The sequence below is a fragment of the Balaenoptera musculus genome, chromosome 6 (genome assembly GCF_009873245.2).
Source record: "Balaenoptera musculus isolate JJ_BM4_2016_0621 chromosome 6, mBalMus1.pri.v3, whole genome shotgun sequence".
NCBI classification, from domain to species: domain Eukaryota; kingdom Metazoa; phylum Chordata; class Mammalia; order Artiodactyla; family Balaenopteridae; genus Balaenoptera; species Balaenoptera musculus.
Window position 1 is genome coordinate 94,766,222 of NC_045790.1, and position 13,573 is coordinate 94,779,794.

At 40.0% G+C, this 13,573-nt stretch overlaps 1 protein-coding gene across 3 annotated transcripts in view; it reads right to left on the reverse strand.

Moving 5' to 3' along the window:
• SUSD1 (sushi domain containing 1) overlaps positions 1 to 13,573 on the reverse strand; it is a 142,351-nt gene that overhangs the window by 19,859 nt on the left and 108,919 nt on the right. The window contains exon 15 of one of the 3 annotated variants that reach the window (XM_036856665.1): positions 10,157 to 10,196. The exons of the other annotated variants lie outside the window; for them this stretch is intronic. Within the exon in view, the coding sequence (XP_036712560.1) occupies positions 10,157 to 10,196 (40 nt within the window). The remainder of the gene's footprint in view (positions 1 to 10,156; positions 10,197 to 13,573) is intronic. 3 annotated transcript variants of the gene reach the window in all.

Sequence of the window (13,573 nt, forward strand, 5' to 3'; positions counted from 1 at the left end):
TTACCGATGCACCAGGCATATGCTTAGTGCTCCTCCTGGGTAATCCAACACTGCCACTGAAGAGCTGAAAACAGCAAAAGCAAACATCTGTTACCGTAAGGGGAGAGGGGCTTAAGAGGAAAAATAGCCCCTGGACTTGAGACCCTCAAAATATAGATGACTTATTTCCCTGGCAGTGAATGTAGCACATTTGAGAACAGTTCAAGCTACTTAACTTTTTCATCATCAATTCTGTGCTGTCTAATACAGTAGCCGCTAGCCACAATGTGGTTATCTAAATCTAAATTAATTTAAATTAAATTAGATTTAAAATTCAGTTTCTCAGTCATACTATTTTAAGTGTACATTTCAAGTGCCCAGTAGCCACAGGTGGTGAGTGGCTACCATACTGGACAACACAGCTTTAAAATCTTTCCATCACTGCAGAGAGTTCTACCGATCGGCACTGCTCAGATCTCTACAACTAGGTTGACAGCAGTTTGATTCTACTGGAGACTCTACAGGGGAGCTGGCACCAGCAAAAGCAGCCATGGAACATATCTTTTGCTAAAGAGCCTGGTAAATCATTACCTCAGAAAATGTTGTCAAGAGACTTTCTAGAGGGACTTCCCTGGTGGCTCAGTGGTTAAGAATCCGCCTGCCAATGCAAGGGACACGGGTTCGATCCCTGGTCCAGGAAGATCCCACATGCCACAAAGCAACTAAGTCCATGTGCCACAACTACTGAGGCTGCGCTCTAGAGCCCATGAGCCACAACTACTGAGCTTGTGTGCCACAACTGCTGAAGCCCATGCGCCTAGAGCCCATGCTCCGCAACAAGAGAAGCCACCGCAATGAGAAGCCTGCGCACCACAACGAAGAGTAGCCCCTGCTCGCCACAACTACAGAAAGCCCATGTGCAGCAACGAAGACCCAACGCAACCAAAAATAAATAAATAAATAAAATTGATTCTTTAAAAAAAAAAGAGAGAGACTTTCTAGAAAAACATGGCATGTATTGTTTGGCTACTTTTGGTATTCAGAAGAAAAAAGCTTTGACATTTTTAAGAAGCCATATTATAAAACAGGAGGAGGAGTTCTGGTTAAATTAGAAATTAATAAAGAAAAAAAATTAAAGGAGTGACTTGAATTACTAGATATTAAAACAGCACAGTATCAGCAGAGGAATGAATACATTGGAACAAAATAGAAAGCCCAGAAACAACCCCAAGTATATAAAAGAATTTCAAAGCTTGAATCCTGGAGTCAGGTTGGCCAAGTCTATATTTGTACACCACCACTCCCCACTTGTGTGACTTTGGGCAAGTTATTCAGCCATTCTGTGCCTCAGTTTCCCCACAGAGGGATGATTTAATAACATGGGAATCATAACCATAATACCCACCTTATGAGGTTATTGTGATAAATAAATGTTATGACATGTTAGAACTGTGCCTGGTACACAGTAAGTAATTGGCAAATCTTAGCTATTATTAATTACTATTGTCGTTTTTTTGTTACTATTTCAAATCATTGGGGAAATGATACATTATTCATAACTAGTGTTGAGAAAATAGGCTAACCATTTAGAATAAAGTGATTTTGATCACTAGAGTTTACACTCTATACCAACACAAAATCTAGATGGATTAAAGACTTAAACTGAAATTTTAAAGAATTGGAACAAAATGTAAGTGAATACTTATCTAACATTAAAGCAGGCAAGAATTTTCTAAGCATATTTATTAATGCAGGAACCTTAAAATAAGAGAATGAGAGATTTGACCATATTAAAAAGCATACACTTCTGTATATCAAAAACGACTATAAGTAAGCTTAAAGGGAAAACGGAAAACTGGGTAAAATGATGAGAATAATTAATAAGCAGGGAGTTAACATATAGAGTGTTACAAATTAATAAGGAAAAAGGCAAGTACCTCAATAGCAAGATAAACAAATTCTATCAAAAGGTAAATCATGTATAAAACATGATTACAGATGATTGATAAACCTTTGATCAACTGTTCTCTCTTACAAGTAAAAATGCAAATTAAAACACTGAGAAGCCATTTTTGTGTACTAAATTCCCTAGGGTTTTTTTGTTTTTTGTTTTTAAGAGAAACTACAGTATTGGAGATGGTGGAAAGAATCTGGTGCTTTCCTCCACTGTTCGTTTCATGCAGTCTACCCAGTATTCCTCCCAACGTTGATCATCTACATCATCTCTATATTTTGTCCTGTATAGTTTCATCCTCTATAGATTTTTTTTTTCCTCTATAGATTTTGAGTCATTGATTCATGATGATGGTGAGCTGAAGATGACTGTGGACACTGACCCATGTTCTGTACCTGCCTGGATTTGACATCAACTCATTAATAAGCAACATTTGCATAGTCATCTCGCCATTTCTAAGCTCACACCCAGCTCTCATTTCCCCACACTGTCTACCGGGCATTGTTAAGTGTTGGCTGAAGTCAAAATCCATTGTGCTTGCCACAGTTCCCTGACCATTTAGTGACTCTGTGCCAGAAGAAAGAAGAGCAGTTTCATCCAATCTGCTCATAGCTCCCATACTGACTGCTGGGAACTACGGCTTCTTCTCCCAGGTGGACACAGAGCCATCTCTTAAAGACCATGCCTGGCCTTGACTTCAAGTTATCATGCACACTTTGCAAAATCTACCTCCCTTTCACAAAGTTCCATGCCCTTTGCTCATCCTCTGTCTTCCCACTTTTCACTTCTTCGTCAAGATTCCTCAAAATTACTTGCAGTGGTTTATCCATCTCATTTGCAAATTGTATGAGCCTGCTAGAATTTAGTGCTTCATCCATGGCAGAAGACTTTAATGTATGGAGAGCAGTTAGCTCTTCTCTAGTTTTCAAATATCAAAGAGGACATCTTTCACCCTTAGCAGGAAGCCCAACTATTCCTTACTCTTGAGGTATGTACTGGGAAGTCATCTTTATTCATTCTGTATAACATGACTTGGGTTGTAGCTCCAGGCACAATTCTTGCTGGTAGAACAGTTCCTGGTTATATGTCTTTTTTTCTACATTATATATGTACTCTGTGAACATGAGTCAATCCAATCATGGTATAACCACATGCTTCTTTAGGGATTTCCCACATTAATTCCTTACTGAGAAAATGTATAACTGGCCAATGTGAATTACATTTTTCAGAGTTTTGCCATCCCCTGGTTACCTTCCCTTCCATGGTCTCATGCCATGAAACCATACTTATTTTTCTTCTCAGTCACTTGTAGAATATTCTTTTAGAAACCCAAGTGAGTGAACCATGTGTTATATCCCAGATTCTCTGTGATTCATTCTTAAAGCGAGTAAATCCATTAGGCTTAAACTCCACCAGTCTCTGTAGGGTGGCTCCCCAAAGAGGTATAGTGCTAAGGAGGAGTGATAGGGATTCCCTGGGCTTATCTTGAACCTTTTCACTAATGGAAATATCACAGGTGTTGAAGAGCCAGTTAGAAAGGCCCTATTCCTACTCTCAGACTTCGTGACATCTTGAGGACTTCCTATGGCTGTGGACATTTTTTCATGAATTTACACCAGCAGGGTCATTTCCTGAAAGCAACAATTCTGTTCTCCAAAAGGCACAAATAATTAGCACTGTGACTTCTATTTAGTATGTTAAATTTCTCTCTGTTATTCTAGGGTTCCCTTGCTTGAATCCCCTGCAGAGTAGGAGATGGCAAAGGAGATCAAAGTAGAAAACTAATTTAGAGATAAGTAAAGCCTGATGAGTCAACAACATTATTGAATTCATTCTCTATTGCAGCTTAACAAATTACCATAAACTTAGCGTAGCAGCCATTTATTAACTCATAGTTCCATGGGTCAGAAGTTCAGGCACACTGTGACTGGGTCCTCAGCTCAGGGTCTTACAAGGCTGAAATAAAGATGTTGAGAGGGCTGCATTTCCCTCTGGAGGCTGTGGGGAAGAATATGCTTCCAAGCTCATGCAGGTTGTGGGCTAAATTCAGTTCCTTGCAGTTGTAGGACTGAGGTCCCCATATTCTTACGGGCCGTCAGCCAGGGGCCACTCAGCTCCTACAGGCTGCCCGCATCCCTGCCACGTGGTCCCCTCCATCTTCAAAGCCAGCAGGAGAAACCTTTATGTCAAATCCATCTCTCCCTTGGAATCTCCAATTTCCCCTGTCTTTGACTTCTAGACACAGATTTAAAGGGCTAATGTGATTAGGTCAGGTCCATCCGGATAATCTCCCTATTTGGGACTTTAATTACATCTTCAAATCCTTTCACAGCAACAACTAGAATGGCCTTTGAATGAATAACTGAGAGAAAGTGGGTGTACCCCAAGGACCAGGAATTTGTGAGGCCATATTAGAATTCTTCCTACCACTATTATGAAGGTTTAAAATGAGTGTGACTTCCTAACATCATATACAAAAATAAACTCAAAATGGATTAAAGGCCTAAATGTAAGGCCAGACACTATAAAACTCTAAGAGGAAAACACAGGAGGAACACTCTTTGACATAAATCACAGCAAGATCCACCTCCTAGAGAAATGAAAATAAAAATAAAAATAAACAAATGGGACCTAATGAAACTTAAAGTCTTTTGCACAGCAAAGAAAACCATAAACAAGATGAAAAGACAACGCTCTGAATGGCAGAAAATATTTGCAAATGAAGCAACTGACAAAGGACTAATCTCCAAAATATACAAGCAGCTCATGCAGCTCAATATCAAAAAAACAAACAACCCAATCCAAAAATGGGCAGAAGACCTAAATAGACATTTCTCCAAAGAAGATATACAGATTGCCAACAAACACATGAAAGGATGCTCAACATCACTAATCATTAGAGAAATGCAAATCAAAACTACAAAGAGGTAGCACCTCACACCAGTCAGAATGGCCATCATCAAAAAATCTACAAACAATAAATGCTGGAGAGGGTGTGGAGAAAAGGGAACCCTCTTGCACTGTTGGTAGGAATGTAAATTGATACAGTCACTATGGAGAACAGTATGGAGGTTCCTTAAAAAACTAAAAATAGAACTACCATATGACCCAGCAATCCCACTACTGGGCATATACCCTGAGGAAACCATAATTCAAAAAGAGTCATGTACCACAATGTTCATTGCAGCTCTATCTACAATAGCCAGGACATGGAAGCAACCTAAGTGTCCATGGACAGATGAATGGATAAAGAAGATGTGGCACATATATACAATGGAGTATTACTCAGCCATAAAAAGAAATGAAATTGAGTTATTTGTAGTGAGGTGGATGGACTTAGAGTATGTCATACAGAGTGAAGTAAGTCAGAAAGAGAAAAACAAATACCATATGCTAACACATATATATGGTATCTAAAAAAAAAAAAAAAAAAAGGATCTGAAGAACCTAGGTGCAGGACATGAATAAAGACGCAGACGTAGAGAATGGACTTGAGGACACGGGGAGGGGGAAGGGTAAGGTGGGACAAAGTGAGAGAGTAGCATTGACATATATACACTACCAAATGTAAAATAGCTAGCTAGTGGGAAGCAGCCACATAGCACAGGGAGATCAGCTCGGTGCTTGTGACCACCTAGAGTGCTGGGATAAGGAGGGTGGGAGGGAGACACAAGAGGGAGGGGATATGGGGATATATGTACACATATACCTGATTCACTTTGTTATACAGCAGAAACTAACACAACATTGTAAAGCAATTATACTCCAATAAAGATGTTAAAAAAATAAAATAAAATAAAATGAGTGTGAGTGTATATGTGTATACATGCATGCACATAGCATATTCATAGATAATGTCCACACTAGGCTTATACCTTGATGTTAATCTTCTCTGGCTTATTTGATAAGTATTGCACCCACTATGCTTCTTTTCTCACCAGACTGTACTGCTGGTTCCCCAGTAATCATTCAACTCAATTCAATAAATTCTGATTGAGCACCTACTGTGTGCCAGCACTGCTCCAGCACTTCAAATGCTCTCTCTCAAGGGTATGAAATCTAGTAAGAAAACACAAGTATACCAGTGACTCGAAAATATGGCAGAATGGCTAAAGAGAGGGAGGGAGAGAGATCCTGCCCTGTTGAGGAAATTTTAAAAAGTGTCAAGGAGGAGACGGCATTTGAATTTAATCTTGAAGAACAGGAGGGGTTGTAATAAACAGAAATTACAGGAAGGTTATAGGGCAATCCAGGTGGAAGTAAGTACATAATCGTATGAGCAAGACATTAAGGAGAGAAAGCAAGGGCCATATCCAGAGAAGAGCTGGCACATCGGTTTGAATGGAGAGGAATGAGAGATTCAATCAGACTGGTACATTGGTGTCAGAAAAAGAAAAAGAAATACTGGAGAACTGTGGAGGGAACATGTCAGGTGGTAGTGTAGGCTTGAGTGAAGAGGGAAACCTGAACACTGTGATGGGAGATGAGAAAGAGGCTTGGCCAGTCATCCAAAGGCCTCTGCTCAGGGAGTGAACACAGAAATGACAATCAGAGAGGTCTGCCCAAGTGCAAAATGTGGGCTAAATGAGAAAGAGGAGTAGTCACTAATGACTCAGAGCTTTCATGCCTATGACTAAAGGATGTTCCCTGGTTACAGTTTATCATCATCTCACATATATCAAATGACCTTGCTCTGTGACTCAAGAAAGCACAGAATCATAGTACTTTGTGGCTGGAAGGGATCGCAGAGATCTTGGAGGAAGGCAACAGAGAACCAGCCAAGTTAAATATAATTTCCAAGACACTCAGCTGATTAGTAGCAGGATTCGGGCAAAGAAGCCCAGGCCTCTGCATTTCCCATCAAACTGACTGCTGGCTCCCTGGTAGTCATCACAAAGCTCTTTTAGGGGCAATGTGCAAAAGGTAAACAGCATAATTCATCAGAGGGCAAAGGCAAGAATGGGGCTGTTGCTTGGCACGAGTGAACTGAAACAATTTGAGGACTTATTTGGATCCTAGTTCTCTCCAAATTACTTTCTGAAATGGCAGTCTCCAAAATTTTTGCAAAAAGAGACTGCCAGGTGAGCACACAACCCATTCTGTATGTAGATGTATATCTGCTAGAGCTGCCTTCAAAATTTCAACATAACTGGGTTTTCTATTATCTCAGCTCTTTCCAGTAGCTTGAATTTAAAGGTTCAGACTCTCTTTCAACATGAGGGGAAAAAAGCACTGCCAAAAGCCACTTAGATATTTCCAAAGCAAAATCCTTCCTGTTAACTTAATCACAGTAGAATGACTGTAGCCAGCTCTTTGGCCATTTCTTCTACCCAGTTTGAGTTTGTTAATCACACTGAACAGCTGCTGAAAGCAGCGGATTCTGGAAGCTATTGTATCTGTGCCTGTCCATGATGCTTGCACATCTCCATTCTTCTGGTAAAAGCACCTCTTTTCCTGTAGGAAGTCCATCCCACCCTTAAAGCTTCAGGGAGTGGATTGGCAGAAAAATTTCCAAATGTTGGAATGTGTGATTGTTTCTTGTGGCCATCATTCAATTCTAAGAAAGGGGGCTTAGTCTACCTGCACGCAGAAATGTAACAGCGCACATCTTTGTTAAGAGAGGCCCTCACTCATGGACATATATACACTACCAAATGTAAAATAGCTAGCTAGTGGGAAGCAGCCACATAGCACAGGGAGATCAGCTCGGTGCTTTGTGACCACCTAGAGGGGTGGGATAGCGAGGGTGGGAGGGAGACGCAAGAGGGAGGAGATATGGGGATATATGTATATGTATAGCTGATTCACTTTGTTATAAAGCAGAAACTAATACAACAATGTAAAGCAATTATACTCCAATAAAGATGTTAAAAATATATATATAGAAAATGCAAAAAAAAAAAAAAGGCCCTCACTTATGATGCTAAGTGAAATAAGTCAGACAGAGAAAGACAAATACGGAATGATCTCACTTATACATGGAATCTAAAAAAGCTGAATTCATAGAAATAGAGAACAGAACGGTGGTTGCCAGGGGCTAGGGGGTGGGGGAAATGGGGAGCTGATGGTCAAAGGGTACAAACTTCCAGTTGTAAGATAATTAAGTTCTGGGACATATTCTAACGTTACAGCATGTTGACTGTAGTTAACAGTACTGTATTGTACACTTGAAAGATGTTAGGAGAGTAGATCTTAAATATTCACACATACATATACACAAATTATATATATAAATATATACATATATATAAAAATTACATATATATATGGTGATTATGTGAGGTAATGGAGGTATTAACTAACATTACTGCGGTAATCATTTTGCAATAAGTACGTGAATCAAATCATCACATTGTACACCTTAAACTCACACAACGTTATATGTAAATTATTTTCTCAAGAAAATTGAAAAAAGAGAGCCCCTTGCTGCCTGGCAATCTGCCATCCAAGATGGCTGACAGTCAGGTACTGTGTCTTGCCCAGTTGAAAATCCATGCCCCTTACCCTTGTTGAAGTTGGTGTGAGTAGAGATAAAGACATGGGAAATGAGATTAGGGGATAAGCAGAAAACCGAAGGAAGCTTATTTCTCCAGGTTCCTCCCAAACATTTCCTGCTAGGTACCCTCTACAGACAGGGTAACAAATCCCCCAATTGTAAGGCACCATCCACTGGAACCCTCCTGGAAGCACCCCAGCCTATTGTTTTATGATGCTCTGAGGTGAGGGACAGGATGTAAGGAGTTAAACTGATACTCTGGGCTAAGAGCAGAATTCCTCAGGCTGTTGCTAGGATTCATGAACCACAAGGAAAAGTTCCAGACTCAAAAGGTCATAAACTTGACAAGATTTCTGGTATTAGCTACAAACTAATGGAATTCTTATGAATCAAATCCAGTGGCTGGCTGCCTGCTGGTTTAAAGAAATGTACTGCCAGGGAAATCCCAGCCTGGCAAACAAGGACCTGCGATTGCTCAATCCCTAAGGCAACTCCGCCACCCAGATAGCTGCCCCCATGAAGCAGAAGGTTTAAGTTGTAGGCACTCAGTGGGGCTCCTTCTCTCTGCATCTCTTAGGGAAGGCTCTGGAGGAAAGGGACAAGGCTGTTCTCCCATCAGGCAGAGCCCGAGGCAGCCAAACTAACTGACCAAGTGACCCATTCTGCTGCCAGGGCAGGAGATGCTTGCTTTTCCTGTCCAGCAGGATGTGGTCCTTGTTATGGGTCCCCTGGCCACTGCACGGTTCTTTATCTTTTCTTCCTTTCTAAATGAACGTACTTATTGTGATTATCCACCTTTCCCTTTCATATTATATACTGTGGTTTGAGAATGGTTACGTTTGCCATTTAATCATAGATTGCTAAGAGATCATGAGAAGCACATCTAGATTAATCAGATCAAGAGGGACGGATCATCCCCAGGAACCCTGGTCTTGGAGCTGAATTCAGTAAGAGACCCACCTTTGAGCTGTCTTCTACTTGGGTTCCATTTTTGGTTGTATGGAGGATAATTTCACTTTCTTAATGGAGGGTGTTTTTCTAAATAGTGTACGTGTATGTGTGTGCACATGCTAAGTAGCCAAATGGTTGAAAGTAGTGGACTGCTTGTGGCTCTTTGTTTTGGTCTGCCAACATGGTTTTCTGTGTCTCTTCCTGATGGGGATCATGTCCCCCTCTCAATGCAACCCTGCTGAGGTTGCTGATCACATTGATCTGCCCCCAACCAGCCATACCAGTAAGCCCCAAACCAAGGTAGGCTAATCATACTACCTTATCTCCTCTTAATAATGATTCATCCAATGGATAGTCACTTAGCTAGGAGAAGAGACTCCCTGAATTGAAAAACTGCCTGTTCCCACTGAAGTGGCTAAGCTGGGGCAGCTGGTCCGTCCCCCCCCCCCAACCCACCACCACATAACTTATAGTAGAAGAAAATGAGGCCAACTCACACTTAGAGAGGAGATAGAGACAGATAGAAAGGGACAGTCCTACTTATGGTGTTGAGTCCCAAGTCCCAGTTTCTGGAGGCCTGGTGATGCCACTCTGGTTCTAATTCCGTAAGTTCCCACCCCCCATCCTTTTCAGCTATGGCTTTTTGTAGGCTAGTCTGAGATGCATTTTTGTCACCTGTGACAATTTAAAAAGAAATCTTATTAACATACACTTGATGCTGCAGAGTGGACAGAGGAGAAATAAGGAGAGCAGTCTTAGGCAGAAAATGGTTTTACCTTTTACCTGAGCCCAAACTGCACAGGAGCTTCGTCTCACCTATAAAGGAAAACACAGCAACACATATAATTGGGTGGCATGTGATATCAGTTTAAATAACACACTTTAGCCCTACAAGTTGCAGGGTTTTATCTCTTATTTTGGACCACACGATCTTTAAAATCTCTTCTAGCTCTAACACCTTACAATTTAGACTTATGATCACCAAGTGTTCAAAGGGACTGGCGTGGGCAGCAGAGACAGAAGTGACCCTAGGAATGGATAACCCTAAAGCTTTCCAATGGATCTCAGGAAGCACATGCTATGAGGAAAGAGCAGGGATGGTGGTAAGTTCCATTCCCCTTGCCAGCTCTCAGCAACTGGCACTGACTGCCTAGAGAACTACAGTATGTTGAAAAGGATTCTGGGGTCACATCCAGGTTCAGCAAGAAGTAGTGATGCATGTTATGTGCAAGGCTATGAGACAGCCTGGTATATATGAATACTTCACTTCTCTAGATGATATTTACCAGGCAACCTCAGTTACCCAAAACATAGCCAAGAACCAGGAAGAAAGCTAAAGGAACATGTAAGAAAGCTCATCCATGGTAGAAGCAACCCACAAACTCATTGGAATGAAATACCTTCTCTTCTTCTCCCCTGCTGATATTATAGGCATATTTGTCTGTTAGGGATGCTCGGATTACTGTTGATCTATGATAAAAGTCAGCAAAAAATTCCCCAGAGGAAACCAAATAGTAGAGGTTAGAGAAAGATCCTTTCAACTTCATTAAGTAATTCTCTTTCAAGTGACAACCTTAGTCATTCTGGGTTAATTTTATTAAAAATTGAAAAACTATATTTACACTGATAATTTCTGGGAAAAGCTTAAAATGGCCACAAGGTTTTGAATGTGACTAAATTTTGACTTGATGCTTAGTGCATCAAGTGCATTTAATAAAAGATAATATGCAATTCCTATACACTAATGATAAAAAATCTGAACGAGAAATTAAGGAAACACTCCCATTTACCACTGCAACAAAAAGAATAAAATACCTAGGACTAAACCTCCCTAAGGAGACAAAAGACCTGTATGCAGAAAACTACAAGACACTGATGAAAGAAATTAAAGATGATACAAACAGATAGAGAGATATACCATGTTCTTGGATTGGAAGAATCAACACTGTGAAAATGACTATACTACCCAAAGCAATCTACAGATTCAATGCAATCCCCATCAAACTACCAATGGCATTTTTCACAGAACTAGAACAAAAAATTTCACAATTTGTATGGAAATACAAAAAACCCCCGAATAGCCAAAGCAATCTTGAAAAAGAAAAACGGAGCTGGAGGAATCAGGCTCCCTGACTTTAGACTATACTACAAAGCTACAATAATCAAGACAGTATGGTACTGGCACAAAAACAGAAATATAGATCAATGGAACAGGATAGAAAGCCCAGAGATAAACCCATGCACATATGGTCACCTTATTTTTGATAAAGGAGGCAAGAATATACAATGGAGAAAAGACAGCCTCTTCAATAAGTGGTGCTGGGAAAACTGGACAGCTACATGTAAGAGAATGAAATTAGAACACTTCCTAACACCATACACAAAAATAAACTCAAAATGGATTAAAGACCTAAATGTAAGGTCAGACACTATAAGACTCTTAGAGGAAAACATAGGCAGAACACTCTACAACATAAATCACAGCAAGATCCTTTTTGACCCACCTCCTAGAGAAATGGAAATAAAAACAAAAGTAAACAAATGGGACCTAATGAAACTTAAAAGCTTTTGCACAGCAAGAGAAAACATAAACAAGATGAAAAGACAACCCTCAGAATGGGAGAAAATATTTGCAAATGAAACAACTGACAAAGGATTAATCTCCAAAATATACAAGCAGCTCATGCAGCTCAATATCAAAAAAACAAACAACCCGATCCAAAAATGGGCAGAAGACCTAGATAGACATTTCTCCAAAGAAGATATACAGATTGCCAACAAACACATGAAAGGATGCTCAACATCACTAATCATTAGAGAAATGCAAATCAAAACTACAATGAGGTATCACCTCACACCAGTTAGAATGGCCACCATCAAAAAAGCTACAAACAATAAATGCTGCAGAGGGTGTAGAGAAAAGGGAACCCTCTTGCACTGTTGGTGGGAATGTAAATTGATACAGCCACTATGGGAACAGTATGGAGGTTCCTTAAAAAACTAAAAATAGAACTACCAATCCCACTACTGGGCATACACCCTGAGAAAACCATAATTCAAAAAGAGTCATGTACCACAATGTTCATTGCAGCTCTGTTTACAATAGCCAGGACATGGAAGCAACCTAAGTGTCCATCGACAGATGAATGGATAAAGAAGATGTGGCACATATATACAATGGAATATTACTCAGCCATAAAAAGAAACGAAATTGAGTTATTTGTAGTGAGGTGGATGGATCTGTCATACAGAGTGAAGTAAGTCAGAAAGAGAAAAACAAATACCGTATGCTAACACATATATATGGAATCTAAAAAAAAAAAAAAAGGTTCTGAAGAACATAGGTGCAGGACATGAATAAAGACGCAGACATAGAGAATGGACTTGAGGACACGGGGAGGGGGAAGGGTAAGCTGCGACAAAGTGAGAGAGTGGCATGGACATATATACACTACCAAATGTAAAATAGAGGTAGTGGGAAGCAGCCACATAGCACAGGGAGATCAGCTCGGTGCTTTGTGACCACCTAGAGGGGTGGAATAGGGAGGGTGGGATGGATATGCAAGAAGGAGGAGATATGGGGATATATGTATATGTATAATTGATTCACTTTGTTATAAACCAGAAACTAACACAACATTGTAAAGCAATTATACTCCAATAAAGATGTTAATTAAATAATTAATTAATTAAAATAAAAGATATATACAAGAGTAACCAGTGAAGGGTATAGTTCAAGACACTGAGGAAGAAAAAGGACCTCAAACAGCAAGGCAGTTACTAGGGAACTGAGTGTATTAAAAGAGAGAAATTGAAATGGCCAGGTGAAGAAGGGAGTTCACTAAAATGGAGTGCCTTGATCAGATGTGCATTTTATAAAACACATGATGGCAGTAGTATGGAGCAAGGAGATAGGTAGAATAAGAGACAAGAAAATGAGTTAGAAAATTGATGTTCAGACAAGAGATGTCAAAAGCTAAACAGTGGTAATGAAAGAGAGGAAAGGATGATCTTAAATGGCATTAATGTGATAGAATTGACACAATTTAATGATGGACTGCACAAGAAGATAAGAAAAAAGGGAGGAGACAAGAATTATTCCTAGATTTCTGTCTTGACAACTTGGAACATGGTAATGATGTTTATTGGGACAGATACACAGAAGGAAAAACAAAAAGGGGAACTGGAAAACT